Genomic DNA, 15,494 nt, shown 5'->3' on the forward strand with positions numbered 1-15,494 from the left:
GATGTTGATCATCACCTTATTTGTTTGCATTACCATAGTTTGACACCCAATAGCCGATGTATTTTTCGTGCTGGGGTGTCGTTAAACATTAATTCATTCATTCATCACCTTGTTTGTTTGCATTACCATAGTTTGACACCCAATAGCCGATGTATTTTTCGTGCTGGGGTGTCGTTAATCATTCACTCATTCATTCATCACCTTGTTTGTTTGCATTACCATAGTTTGACACCCAATAGCCGATGTATTTTTCGTGCTGGGGTGTCGTTAATCATTCATTCATTCATTCATCACCTTGTTTGTTTGCATTACCATAGTTTGACACCCAATAGCCGATGTATTTTTCGTGCTGGGGTGTCGTTAAACATTAATTCATTCATTCCCATCCCACAGACATGACAGTAAATACCACGGCCTTTGTTACACCAGTTGTGGTGCACTGGCTTGAACGAAAAATAGCCCAACTGGGGACACCGACGGTTTCGAAGTTAATGAGAAATACCTCCTACAGATAATAGCACAAGACTGCAAATATATTGGATGTACAGACATTGGTATTCCAAACAAGAAGAATTATTCAACACATAATTTTTGTCACCAAAAAACAAATGTTATTCGGAGACATCTTACAATGCGTGGAAACATCCCCTTTGATGTTGAACACTTTCAGTTTCTACAACCTAACGGTTTTCACGTATTGTGGATAATATCCACACAATTTCGTAAATCTGAAGTCACTGATATTTAGTTCGGGTTCACTTCTGACATTAAACTTACATATTAGTAACCAACATGATCGGTATAAGAATAAACGAAACAGGTCTGTTTCGAATAGCAATGAAAATAAAATATTTTATTTAACCCTGCATTCAACACATTTTAATTATTTCTAATAAGGGGTATCAGGTGTATTTTTTTAACATTTGTATTTGTCACCAAATGCAAACGTATACATGTTTCAAGTGAACTCTAACATGGTCAAACTAAAGGTCTGTCATCAAATTAGAACTTGCCGACCGTTTGATTGTTGATACCTATCCTATTCTACATCCAATACTCACGTAAAACCTTTCTGTCAGTTTCCTACGACTCAGTCCACAACATCGCCTACCTGTCTCAACTTCCTCCACGGGTGCAGTCCTCGTCCTCTGCCGCTAATAAAGCTGGTCTGACCCACGGCACTAACTAACGACCGCCGGTAGTAGGGGTGTATAATATCCACACAATTTCGTGGCTACAAGTGCCTCATAACAATGCCAACAGTAACTACTGAACACTCTCTGAAGTGGTCAGACTAAACCCACAGCTAAAAGCTGATGGAGAATGGTAGGTGTGCGGCACAGATAGCCACAAGAGACAAACACCTGTCGCGGTTGCAGAGACAATGACTGGGATGTGGAGGTGGACAGCGAAAGAAGTTGGAAAATTGTTGCCATGTTTAATACAATACTAAACAGATCAGTTGTGAATCTCTTTTGTTTAAATTGTGTGCAAAATATATTACATGTTTACGGAAAGTGGTAAATTAAAATCCTGTAACGAATACTACATACTAATAAACATTGTTCCCAGCAATGTGGTAAATAACAGAAGAGAAACGAAATAGTATGTAAATAACAACACAGCTTTATTACAATAATACAAATGTACACATTTTAATTTAATGACGAAATGAATGACTTGTAAATGTTGCAGATAATGACTCTCAACCAATGACAATGCGAAATGGCCGGAAGTGACGACACGAACGGCGTTTTCAGCCCAACTGTTTGGCGCACCGGAACATGCATTGACGCAGGAACCTGAAGTTGTTGAGGTTTCCGCCACACCCTCCCCAAATGAATTCTTCGCACTTGCCAGAATCTACGTTGAAGAAGTACCTCGGCATAATACCATTGCATGGTCCCGCAGCCTTGGGCAAACCACAAACTGTGGAATACACTGTTTATTTACTAATTAGTAGGACGAAAATAAATACATCTAAATTATACTGTCAAAACGCAAACAAAAACTAAAACAATGAAAGTTAAAAATTAACGATGTCATCAGAATACACTGTTTATTTAATAATAAGTAGGACGAAAATAAATACATGACATCTAGATTATACTGTCAAAATACAAACAAAAACTAAAACAATTAAAGTTAAAACTTAACGATGTACTACTATAAAATAAACATTGGTTTGTATACGCTTGTATATATAATCATGATCAGGCCAGTTGTAAAGAATGGTGAAGATGGATTACGCCGATGGTTTATATAAGTATATATAATTATATCCATGCTTATTGTACAGATTAGTGAAGAAGGGGTACGTCCATGGTTTATACCAGTATATATAATTATGTCCATGGCTATTGTAAAGAATGGTGAAGTGGAGGTACGCCAATGGTTTATACTTGTATATGTAATTATGTTCATGGTTTATAAAAGTTTATATAATTATGTTCATGGTTTATAAAAGTTTATATAATTATGTTCAGGCCTATCTTAAGGATGGCGAACTGAGAGCAGGTGCATGCATTAAATAATTCTTGCTGTTAGTCTAGGGAGGTTCTGGGGTATGCATCTCCGGAAGTGTTTATAACTGTAAATAATTCTTGCTGTTAGTCTAGGGAGGTTCTGGGGTATGCATCTCCGGAAGTGTTTATAATTGTAAATAATTCTTGCTGTTAGTCTAGGGAGGTTCTGGGGTATGCATCTCCGGAAGTGTTTATAATTGTAAATAATTCTTGCTGTTAGTCTAGGGAGGTTCTGGGGTATGCATCTCCGGAAGTGTTTATAATTGTAAATAATTCTTGCTGTTAGTCTAGGGAGTTCTGGGGTATGCATCTCCGGAAGTGTTTATAATTGTAAATAATTCTTGCTGTTAGTCTAGGGAGGTTCTGGGGTATGCATCTCCGGAAGTGTTTATAATTGTAAATAATTCTTGCTGTTAGTCTAGGGAGGTTCTGGGGTATGCATCTCCGGAAGTGTTTATAATTGTAAATAATTCTTGCTGTTAGTCTAGGGAGGTTCTGGGGTATGCATCTCCGGAAGTGTTTATAACTGTAAATAATTCTTGCTGTTAGTCTAGGGAGGTTCTGGGGTATGCATCTCCGGAAGTGTTTATAATTGTAAATAATTCTTGCTGTTAGTCTAGGGAGGTTCTGGGGTATGCATCTCCGGAAGTGTTTATAATTGTAAATAATTCTTGCTGTTAGTCTAGGGAGGTTCTGGGGTATGCATCTCCGGAAGTGTTTATAATTGTAAATAATTCTTGCTGTTAGTCTAGGGAGTTCTGGGGTATGCATCTCCGGAAGTGTTTATAATTGTAAATAATTCTTGCTGTTAGTCTAGGGAGGTTCTGGGGTATGCATCTCCGGAAGTGTTTATAATTGTAAATAATTCTTGCTGTTAGTCTAGGGAGGTTCTGGGGTATGCATCTCCGGAAGTGTTTATAATTGTAAATACTTCTTGCTGTTAGTCTAGGGAGGTTCTGGGGTATGCATCTCCGGAAGTGTTTATAATTGTAAATACTTCTTGCTGTTAGTCTAGGGAGGTTCTGGGGTATGCATCTCCGGAAGTGTTTATAATTGTAAATACTTCTTGCTGTTAGTCTAGGGAGGTTCTGGGGTATGCATCTCCGGAAGTGTTTATAATTGTAAATATCCTTTTATGCAGTCGTGTGAATTATAAACAAAGTTTTTATATCATCATAAAACTGATAGGATAAAGATGGGTCCAGGTTTCATCCACCTCATCCCCCGCAAAAGAACCCCTGACGGCCCCATGTCTTTAAACTTTGGCAAATTCAATGTAAAATCTTGGGCTTAAAATTATAGCAGCAACCTAGCAATCGAAAACATAATATGAGACAAATTGACAAAAATAAATAAATGCGAAGGATACATCAAAACGCCCGTGACTTCACAAAAGTAGTCTTTCAGAATGAAAACAGTTCACGTATTATATTTATTGCTCAATATGACCTCGTCTTATTCCAGCTTTATTATTCTATCTCCGAAGAACTCGTCATCTAGCCTCATTCCAAAAATGGCTTAATATTATCAATCACCAACCCACTTGCTCGCAGACGTAAACTGAGTTTAGAGAAGAGACAAAACTCCGAGGGTGCTAGACCAGGGCACAGTTCCATGTACCGATCTTGGCGCTAAGATCACCTTAAGTGCACAACTACCTTATGCTCTTAAGATTATCTTAGCTCCACACACTGAGGCTGTAGCCACCGCCATTTGTGGGACTTTGTCCTGAAGAAAAAAGCACCCTGCCCGGATCTTTCCTCCACGTCCCTTAAAGTGACATACCCTAGCATTTAAACACTACCGTGTATTTTTCACTAACCGATCCGGTTTTGTACTTCTAATACCATGAAATGCATTCTTGATTCCTTTAAAAATCCATGTTCGTCTGAGAAGTAACAGTTGTTGAGACAAGTTCTAGTTAATTTTTTAAGGATATTTTCCAGTTTCGATGTCACAGATTCTTGTTTTACGCTAACATAATTTTATTCACACGTGTTACAGGTTTGTAGATTAACTAAACTTAGTAACCATTTTTAAACTAGAGTCTGCGCCTGTAAAAGTTTCTTTAAGCTAAAGTAATTCAGTGGTATAGTCTTATCTAATGATGGTGTTCCTCATGGTCAACCTTCCTACCCTCGCAGAAAGTTGATGTCATTATTGTGTCAATGAAGACCACCGGAATACATTTTGATGGATGTGATACAGCATGTTTCCAATGCTGGCGCTAATGTTTTGACTCCGGATCAAAGTGCTCTACTCATGTCGTATCCTGGGTTACAAGGTTTTAGGAAATGCGCAGAATCCCGCTTATAACAAGACAATGAGAATGCTTATTCTGCGTGAGCTTTTGTTCTGGCGACATCATGTTGAATATCCACCTTGCTAAGAGATTGTTTATGTGGAGTGTACCAGCTATGACTGACTGTACTTAACACAAACTTGATCACAGTGGTGTTATCAATATGCTGAATAATTACACTTCTTACATAATAATTATACCCATTTATCTATATTATTGCTATTATTATATACCATAATTAATTATTATACAACATAAATTGTTAATAGTACACTGCAGCTGTCAATATATATGTTTGTAAACCACCTCAATGTATCACCGTTTGGTGATCTGAGAGAAATAAAGTTTTGTTCTGTTCTGAATAATTACACTTGTCGGTCAACCATAACCAGGCGGTGAACATCCTCAATTTGATTTTCAGATGTCGCATCTGTACGATGAATTGCCAGTGTGCTATCTTCTGCACGTGTCTGGCCGCACTTAAATCCAGCTAAATACGAAACGCAGTCATCCCCAAATGTGGTTTTCATTTCTTCATGACTTTCTTTAGTGACATCCTTGTTTTTTCAGAATTTACTTAATAACCACTCATACAAGTCCTTTTCCTAAATTTTGCCCATTTCCCTGATCCTGTCATATTCTGAAGTGCATTTCTTGGTAATGCCTACACTTACCAATCTCTATTCTAAGAGACGAAATAAACAGTTTTCATAAATGAGTTCAGGCTACCATGATAAAAAGCAATGTACATGTATGTCAAACCACGAATATTTTAATCTCCATCGTAAACGGTAACCAATATTTTTTAACACGCAACTTCGTACTGTAACATGCATATTAAGTTTTTTTGTTAATGGTCGAGGGGTTGTCCGGAGGGTTTTTTTTGCGGGGATGTCCTTACTACGGTTGGATAAATCAATGTTTACATTCATCATGCTACAAAGGACTCTTTCTATAACAAGGATTCGTCACTGAATATAGGTCTGAATATTTGTCAATATATCACAGACCAAACGTTTTCGAGTGTCATTCGTGACTGTGATCTCGTGCTAACATGATATTATCAATATTAATGTTCCTTGTTCCTGTTGTGTACAGGGTTACGACTTAAATATTATTGCTGGTGCCTGTTTCTAATTCATACCTTTCTTTGGGTCAACGACACACTTTGGAAATATCCAGAATCTTTTGCAGAGGTGTCCAGGAGGGCACTTCACCGACTGAAAGATAAAGGCAATTACGGAACATCAGTTTTAGTTTTTAAATACCTTTCAGTGAAAATATTTAATGTGGAGTTTATTTCAGGTCTTTCCCCGGGATTTGTTTTAAGGCGCTTACATTTTTAGCATCAGTATAACACAAATCAAGCCAAAATAAGTGGGTAGTGGGTTGAAAACAGTTAAGTATTTGCCTTCAATCCTGCTAATCATGCTCTTTTTTTTAAAGTAACCCATCAATTCCCCACCCCTAACAATTTCATAATTTGTGCCATGTTGTTGCTGTTGATTAAATAATTTATGTTACAGATGAAATTTAAACTAATATCAAGACAAAGGTATATATGTACGTGATGCCCCGTAAAGGCTGTTCTAGTTGTGACTGGTACTGTGAAGACAATAGATTGATTTGAAATGATGCATTTCTAGAACAATGGGTCGGGATGTAGCCTAGTGGTAAAGCGTTCGACTGATGCGCGGTCGGTTTAGGATCCATCCCCGTCGTGTGGGCCTATTGGGCTTTTCAAAGGCCGTGGAATGTCCTATCCTGTCTGTGGGAAGATGCATATAAAATATCCCTTGCTACTAATGGCAAAAATGTAGCGGGTTTCCTTTCTAAGACTATTTGTCAAAATTACCAAATTGTTGACATCCAATAGCCGATGGTTAATAAATCATTGTTCTTTCTTTAGTAGTGTTGTTAAACAAAAACAAACGTTTTCTTGACGCATCATTTTCTTCCCCAACAATTATGTCAAGTTTGTAGATTCGAGAAAGACGGGAAATGGAACACTCTATGGCATGAACAGACTATGTAGCTCAATGACATCGTCTTTCAGCGGGGGAGGGGGGGGGGGGGTATATAATGGCCACTGCCAACCTCAATGTCATTAATATCTTCTAACACCTATGGTCATCAAGGCAGAGTTATAAACAATTGGAACTCACCGCACAAGGGTCTGCTTCAATGACCGCTCCAAACTCCTCGCAGCGACACCTGTTGTAGCTGTGGGTAAAGCGGCAAATCGACATGCATGTCGTTCGTGGTAGGAGGATGTTTGTGGATGTCATAGACGAATCTGAATACAAATGAGATACGTAAGTGTTACATATAGTAATGTAATATATACTGAAATATAGTTATTATTTTATTGTCTCAGTTTTTAAAGGAGAGAGAGAGAGAGAGAGAGAGAGAGAGAGAGAGAGAGAGAGAGAGAGAGAGAGAGAGAGAGAGAGAGAGAGAGAGAGTCACATAAAGAGACAGAGACAGACAGAGATAAAGAGAGAAACACACGAAGACAGAAAACGAAAGAGAGTGGGTGGGTGGGGGTGGGTTTGGGTGGTGTCTGCCGCTATAATGGCTACTATTTACCGTACAAGCAGCAAGATATTTTGTATACCGGTATACATTTTCCAAAATAGGATAGTAGTCTTGAGGTACTGATAAACAAGAGTCTATTGAGGGCGATAACTCTTACAACCCATCGCACCCCAGCCACAGGCGAGGGCACTACAATTGAGTTACATCGCGCTCCACTGTCTCAGTTTTGAAGCATGTTCACATTCCAGCACAATTATCCACAATGTTTAATAAAACTGACTTTAAATATTTCCAGGGTTCCATTTTTTCTCTCTGTCTGAGTCTCAAGTATCAAAATAGTTTGTTTGTTTTGTTTAATGACACCACTAGAGGTAGTACTATACCAAATAACTTCCGGCTGGGTCAAAGTTCGAGGTGTACCGAACTTTTGATAGAGAAGTGAACACCACAAGTCCTGTGATTGGTTATAAATGTGAGTGTGTTGGTTGTAAAAAATAATAGTTTCATCTGGGTAAAATAAATGTGCAATTTTATTTCATCTAGTACCAATGTGTCAAGTAGCCTTGTGCTTGAAACATGTATGGGGTACCTGTAAAAAAAAGTACTCAAATTTTGTGCGAAACTAGGGTAGTCATAGACGCTACCCGTTATCTCAGAAACGAGCAGCTTGACCCCCATTTTTTTCTGATTCACTTTAAGTGTAAGGGGTGGTAGTATTTATATCCGTGGCGTTTATGTCGGTTGATACGTTGCAGGTAGGAGTTTTAGCCGTATATGTTACTATTGTCGTCTATGGGATTTGATTTGGTAGTGTACACCCTAGAGCACATTGATTAATTAATCATCGGCTAATGGATGTCAGATATTTGGTAAGTCTGACATGTAATCATCAGAGAAAACCCGCTACATTTCCCCTAATGTAGCAAGGAATCTTTTATATACACTTTCCCACAGACAGGAAAGCATCTCCCCCCCCCCCCCCCCCCCCCGCGCCTTTGACCAGTTGTGGTGCACTGGCTGGAACGAGAAAAAACCCCAATCAGTTGAATGAATCCACCGAGGTGATTCGATCCCGCTACGCAAGCACCTCAAGCGAGCACTTAACCGACTAAGCTAAATCCCGCCACTTAATTATCAAATTCAATATTTGACATCTAATAGGCACTCAAGTCGTAATCCTATGACATATTTTATTGTTTTAAAGAAAGAAAGAAATGTTTTATTTAAAGACGCACTCAACACATTTTATTTACGGTTATATGACGTCAGACATATGGTTAAGAACCACACAAATACTGAGAGAGGAAACCCGCTGCCGCCACTTCATGGACTACTCTTTTCGATTAGCAGCAAGGGATCTTTTGTATGCACCATCAAACAGGATAGTACACACCACGGCCTTTGATATACCAGTCGTGGTGCACTGGCTGGAACGAGAAATAGCCTAATGGGTCTACTGACTGGGATCGATCCCAAACCGACCGCGCATCAAGCGAGCGCTTTACCACTGGTCTACGTCTCGCCCCGTCATTGTCGAAGGAAAGAGGTTTACTTTCCCAAGATGACACGGGGCCCCCCACCTAAAATCCGCGCCTGATTAATGACTGATGATTAAATAATTGGTTTGTCAAAGTCTATAAATATGTTCATCTTTACCCATAAAATGGTACATATTTAAGATTCATAGCTGGCGGCGTTTTCTTGTTTCCTGTCTTAAACTATTACCCACAGTTTGAGATCAGAACTCACAGCAGCATGATTCATAGCAGTATATCCGACGCCATATAACCGTAAATAAAACATTTCCTTCCTTCATAGCAGTATATTAGTAAAGTAAAGTTTGTTTTCTTTAACGACACCACTAGTGCATATTGATTTATTAATCGTCGGCTACTGGATGTCAAACATTTCGTAATTCTGACATATAGTCTTATGGAGGAAAAAAAAAGGAAAAAAGTTTGGTTTGTTTAACGACACCACTGGAGCACATTGATTAATTAATCATCAACTATTGGATGTCAAACATTTGGTAATTCTGACTCGTAGTCATCAGAGGAAATCCGCTACATTTTCCCTAATGCAGAAAGGTATCTTTTATATGCACTTTCCCACAGACCGGAAAACATATACCACGGTATTTGTCCAGTTGTGAAAAAAAACAATCAGCTGAATGGATCCATCGAGATGGTTCAATCCTGCGATGCAAGCACCTCAAGCGACCACTCAACCGACCGAGTTAAATCCCGCCCCTTTTACAGAGGAAACCCATAACATTTTCAATTAGTAGCAAGGGTTATTTTATATGCACCATCCCATAGACAGGATAGCACATACCACGGCCTTTGATATACCAGTTCTGGTGCACTGGCTGGAACGAGAAATAGCCCGATGGGCCCACCGACGGGGATCGATCCTATACCGACCGCGCATCAAACCAGCGATTTAACACCGCCCCTTTTTGTACAAAAAAAAAATTGTTTAACGAAATTCCAGCACATGTAATCAGCAGCTATTAAATGCAACATAATTAGGTCACTACCGCCAACTAGGTCCCTTTAACCGATTTGCAGCAAGAGCCCTTTTCTGCAAATATGATAGTCCATTCAGTGATCCCTGAGATATATTTGTACCAGTCGTGTAAATGCCCAAATTGCTGGGTTCAATCTTACATCAAATTGCAACTAAGACAAACTATCTACTAGTCTGTTTCATGCAGTTACCATAATACCATGTGTTCAATAACAACACAGTAAAGTTAAACAGTAGTAGGACTTTAACCAGAAAAAAATAATAATGAAGAACAGCCAAAATAAATTTTTATAAACCTACAAGAAGAAGAAGAAGAAACCAATCCACTGCGCTGCTGTTTGTCGATGAAGCTAGACGCTATCGCCTGTGCTCTCGATTTGTCTCCCTCCCCCACCCAACCCCACCTGGGGGTCTTGATAGCAAGTTTTGGAAGTTTGTCGGAGTTCCGCGTCGCGTACACCGGGTCACGGGCAACTGTGACTTTGGTGTATGGCGATGCGGTCCCACAGAAGAAGAGGAGGAAGAGGAAAAACGCGTCAGGGGGGCGCGGGGTGGGGGTCAAAACTGGCGGCGGTCTCTTCTGCGACGCCGCCCCCAGCCCAGCCTGAGTCGAGGAGACCTGCATCGCTGGATAAGCCGACCACCACGAGGGACATGCTCAACACCGCGGTATGTGAGACGCCCCGCGACGGCCCTTCGTCACCGACCTCTACGTGGCCCAGACAGAACTGGCCGGTATCACCAGTACTGCCAGTCGTCAGGCCATCGGTCCGATCAGCCGCCTTTGGGAAGAGGAAGGCCGTCACTCAGCCCAGCGACCAACCTGACAAGACACGGCCTCCTCCAACACCCAAGACACCACCAGTTCCTGCCCCTGTGGCAAGTACAGATCAGGAATATCAGGTCCGGCTATATGAAGTTCATTTAGGGGGACACAGAAAGAAAGAAAGAAATGTTTTATTTAACGACGCACTCAACACATTTTATTTACGGTTATATGGCGTCAGGCATATGGTTAAGGACCACACAGATTTTGAGAGGAAACCCGCTGTCGCCACTACATAGGCTACTCTTTCCGATTAGAAGCAAGGAATCTTTTATTTGCGCTTCCCACAGGCAAGATAGCACAAACCATGGCCTTTGTTGAACCAGTTATGGATCACTGGTCGGTGCAAGTGGTTTACACCTACCCATTGAGCCTTGTGGAGCACTCATTCGGGGTTTGGAGTCGGTATCTGGATTAAAAATCCCATGCCTCGACTGGGATCCGAACCCAGTACCTACCAGCCTAAAGACCGATGGCCTACCACGACGCCACCGAGGCCGGTTTAAGCGGGACACAGAGGACAAGACGACGCTGTTTGGCAGAGTAGTGGACGAGGAATTACAGCACCTCTCTGGTGGAAGCGTCTTCGAGCTGCACTCCATCAGGTCCCCAACCGGCAAGTCGGGGCTAGTCGTCACTCAACGCCGATATGTCTACCGCCACTGATCAGCGAAATGGATAGCCATACCATTCATTGGATCATCACGGCTCTCTTCGGCGACGACTACGGAAGCGTCATCAGCCATTTACAACATCAGAAATGGAAGCGCTTCATCCCCCGATTTGCTGTGATTTCGCTCATCAGCTCGCCTTAGCCAACCTTTCCTAGGACAGGTAACCTCCATTTTTGGGCTTAGTCGGACTTTAAATTTGTTGGCCGTCGTTCAAAATGTTATGTTTATTTTTTTCTGTAAACAGTCCGACGCACTTTGCTTTGGCAGCCCATCAAAATTGCTCAAAATGTCTTAAAAGCATGAGTCGAATGCAGCTTCTTTTGGCTTTAGGCCCCTTGACCTAACTTCTAAATTTTATTCCAAATTCCGCCCACCTCAGACTTACCCCCCCCCCCCCCCCCCGGCTCGGACTTAGTCACTGGTGAAAGTCAGAGATTAAGCCCGTGACAGGCGTGCGTGAAGCTTCAGTGGCATATACGCACGTAAAAAAATTAGTCGACCTTGCCAAACCAATACACAACAACATTCACGTACCTGCTCTATTTTCCAATATGTCGGGTACAAGCCACACAAAGAACACCAGGTAAAACTGTACTTTTGCATCCATAGTTGTCTATAGAAACCTAAAATTAAAAAGAAAACATACTGAATTAATAAAACATAACATATTTTACGTTAAAGTGTTAATATAACGTTACAGCCTCAACGGAAAACCAAAACTACAGCTAGATAGGTTGACTAGTTTGTTTCTATAATCTACACTTTGTATGCGCTGTCAACAGAATTAAAAAAACAAACGTCGCTATTTCCAATTATAATATATAATATATATATTATAATTGGAAATAGCGACGTTTTTAAAAAATATATATATATAAACTATTTACGCACAAGATATGATGAGGATGAATTATAAATAAAACAGTTTAGTTGATCTGTAATGTGAAAACCTCAATTCAAATAAAGACTTTTACACCAATTATGTATAAACCAACCCATAGTCATATCATGGAAGTTCACTATTGAAACCTAGATCTGCTTTGCATGATAGCACATACCACTGCCTTTGATATACCAGTCGTGGGGGGGGGGGGGGGGGGGGCAGGAAAATTGCACAGTCATATAGGACCTTCTCAAAAGTAGAAAAGGGACTCGTTTAAACTAAAAGGAGCTCTTTTTCACATTCTTCAGGAAGTGGTAACGTAACTGCCTCTTATAATACGTTAGATACAGCCTTGAGCATTCATAGCTATATACATTAAAGACCTTTTTGTAGCATGTGCGCGGGTTTTATCCCATTTTCCCCAAATTTAAATTGCGCAAGTGATGACGCGTGAAACTGATCGCATTTCTAGTGGTGTCGTTAAAAAAAAAAAAACGTTTTTTCCTGCCTTCACCAAAAGTTATTTTTGTCTTATTACGGCCTGATGCATTCTTCTTGCAAATTGAAGACATATTTCAGAATGAAATATGACTTCGCATCGTCACTACAAGTTAAACGTCACAACGCGTATCTACTACTAAATGAAATAGGTCAAGCATAATGTTGTTTAGTCATTCGTGGGCAGATGCTAGTGTTGTACAAAACCAAACGTTTCTTCAAATAAGGACAAGAGTAATTTTTAACATATTAATCTGTGGAATACCACGTTAATTATGTTTTAGTAGTACACAGACTCTAATATCAGTTAATAACTTGCCCATCCTAAAATAAAAGCGTTCATTAACTTTTAACATGAACAGTTAAAAGAAGTAATATGGATTATATTTCCTTGCAGAAAATTTCGCTCGATAAAGCATCAACTATTACGTTAATTGTGTTTAGTATATTGGTAGTAATATCATTTAAATGCTGTGAATATTCTTGAAATTGTAACACGAACAATTAAAAGAAAGCAAATTCGTTCACAGAAACATAAAGTTTTTCAACAGAACAGATCTTTATTGTACTCAAGGTCACCAGCCGGTAGCGTTAGAGGATGTTGGAAATAAATATATATACACATTTGTTAAGCTTGTAAAAGTATATACACACTATAAAATCACTAACAAACGATCAAGCGAAATAAAATAAGTTTTAAGGAGGAAAAGTAGTTATTTATTATGTTAATGAATTAATATAGTCCAATAGTGCATTAATTAGATTTGCTATTCTGACAATAATATCATTTAATATCTTCACATCATACAATTGAATCTTTCCTCAATTTTATAAAAATAGTAATTAAAACAAAATAAATCCTTTATAAAGAAAGCTTCACATTAATTATATTATACTGCTAGTAAATTTATTTTAATGCTTTGTTAATCTAAACATTGTGAATGTACACGAGCTTTTTACAAACAAGTCACTGTAAAAAAAGGCTTACCTCAAAGCGACGTGATAATCTCGGTGTAAACTTGCTATCATCTTTTATTGCGTATTAGTTTCATTATTTATAAGAAGCTCAAGGTCTGTTTTTAAAAGCTAAGTGTTGTTTTGACGGATCCGTCTGTGTTTTTGGGATACAGTCGATTCATCATCAGCCACAGTTATGAGCAGAATCAACAAAGTGGTGCCACGGTGTCCGAACGCCGGATATGACGACAGGTCTGTAGCACCATCGTTCCATCATGAAACATGTCTTACATAATAATTAAAACACTACTTGAGCAGGTCGTCCTAGCCATCTCTTCCTGAACTGCGCCCCCCCCCCCCCCCCCCCCACCTCCCTCCCATATCTCGTAACTCTCCAGGCTTCTGGATTATACAAAAAAGTCTAGACTCTAGACTCGAGGATTTAGTAACGCCTAGAGTCTTTTTTTTACGTCACGGAAACGTCATAGACATTTGATGTAGTTACACACCTGGATACGTAGGTTTGGTATTTTGTATTACCGTAAAACAAAAACAGACGGTTTTTGGGATTGACCAACAGGTTGAAAAATATATCTATTAAGGCCTCTCCCAACGTATTACAAAAATACTGTCAACAAGACAAAAACATGGTGACTTCAGAACTATACCATCTTCAAGGAGTGAGAAAAGAAGTGGGTGGTGAGAGAAGGAAGACAGGTGAATAAGGGATGGTTTGTCAAAAATGTATCAGTCTATTTTACCGGCCTCGTGGTGTCTTGGTTAAGCTATCGGACATAAGGCTGGTAGGTACAGGGTTCACAGCCCGATACCGGTTCCCACCCAGAGCGAGTTTTAACGACTCAGTGGGTAGCTATAAGGCCACTACACCCTCTTCTCTCTCACTAACCACTAACATAAGGCTGGTAGGTACAGGGTTCACAGCCCGATACCGGTTCCCACCCAGAGCGAGTTTTAACGACTCAGTGGGTAGCTATAAGGCCACTACACCCTCTTCTCTCTCACTAACCACTAACATAAGGCTGGTAGGTACAGGGTTCACAGCCTGATACCGGTTCCCACCCAGAGCGAGTTTTAACGACTCAGTGGGTAGCTATAAGGCCACTACACCCTCTTCTCTCTCACTAACCACTAACATAAGGCTGGTAGGTACAGGGTTCACAGCCCGATACCGGTTCCCACCCAGAGCGAGTTTTAACGACTCAGTGGGTAGCTATAAGGCCACTACACCCTCTTCTCTCTCACTAACCACTAACATAAGGCTGGTAGGTACAGGGTTCACAGCCCGATACCGGTTCCCACCCAGAGCGAGTTTTAACGACTCAGTGGGTAGCTATAAGGCCACTACACCCTCTTCTCTCTCACTAACCACTAACATAAGGCTGGTAGGTACAGGGTTCACAGCCCGATACCGGTTCCCACCCAGAGCGAGTTTTAACGACTCAATGGGTAGCTATAAGGCCACTACACCTCTTCTCTCACACTAACCACTAACAACTAATTGGATATAAGCACGAACAAAAGTTGAAATGAAATGAAGTCAACTTTGCTAAAGAGTTGAGGCTGGAGGTCTCTTGGTTTTCGAATTTGGTTTTACACCAGTGCAAGAATATGAAAGTTGTAAAGGTTTTCTTTCGTCAATATGTCCAACCTTGTATATATATATATATATCAGCTGTTTAACACGTATATTGTGCTGTTGCGGACGTGTTGTATCTGCGGAGTCAAATCTAGTTTAGAACAA

The 15,494-nt window shown here is 40.1% G+C and overlaps 1 protein-coding gene across 3 annotated transcripts; it reads right to left on the reverse strand.

Annotated features, from left to right (window-relative positions):
• Positions 1 to 1,610: 1,610 nt before the first annotated feature.
• Positions 1,611 to 14,059, reverse strand: LOC121370249 (BPTI/Kunitz domain-containing protein 4-like). 3 transcript variants are annotated; one of them, XM_041495375.1, is made up of 5 exons: positions 13,764 to 14,059; positions 11,929 to 12,017; positions 6,993 to 7,123; positions 5,972 to 6,047; positions 1,611 to 1,929 (listed from the first exon to the last, which is right to left on the reverse strand). In XM_041495375.1, the coding sequence occupies exons 2-5, from the start codon at positions 11,999 to 12,001 to the stop codon at positions 1,757 to 1,759; spliced, it is 453 nt and encodes a 150-aa protein (XP_041351309.1). In that variant the 5' UTR covers positions 12,002 to 12,017; positions 13,764 to 14,059; the 3' UTR covers positions 1,611 to 1,756. The 3 variants fall into 3 exon arrangements, with proteins under 3 accessions (XP_041351309.1, XP_041351307.1, XP_041351308.1); XM_041495373.1 differs by having other exon boundaries at positions 1,611 to 1,941; positions 13,764 to 14,047; XM_041495374.1 differs by lacking the exon at positions 13,764 to 14,059 and adding an exon at positions 12,390 to 12,414 and having other exon boundaries at positions 1,611 to 1,941.
• Between the last annotated feature and the right edge of the window lie 1,435 nt (positions 14,060 to 15,494).

The sequence above is a fragment of the Gigantopelta aegis genome, chromosome 4 (assembly GCF_016097555.1).
Source record: "Gigantopelta aegis isolate Gae_Host chromosome 4, Gae_host_genome, whole genome shotgun sequence".
Classification (NCBI taxonomy): domain Eukaryota; kingdom Metazoa; phylum Mollusca; class Gastropoda; order Neomphalida; family Peltospiridae; genus Gigantopelta; species Gigantopelta aegis.

Excerpts from the sequence above, each read along its gene's own strand:
- LOC121370249 (XM_041495373.1), bottom strand. The coding sequence starts at position 12,001 with ATGGATGCAAAAGTACAGTTTTACCTGGTGTTCTTTGTGTGGCTTGTA. Across the intron at positions 7,124-11,928 it reads CATATTGGAAAATAGAGCAG|ATTCGTCTATGACATCCACA; the intron begins GTACGTGAATGT and ends ATTTGTATTCAG. Across the intron at positions 1,942-5,971 it reads TGTCGTTGACCCAAAGAAAG|TGTATTCCACAGTTTGTGGT; the intron begins GTATGAATTAGA and ends GTAAATAAACAG.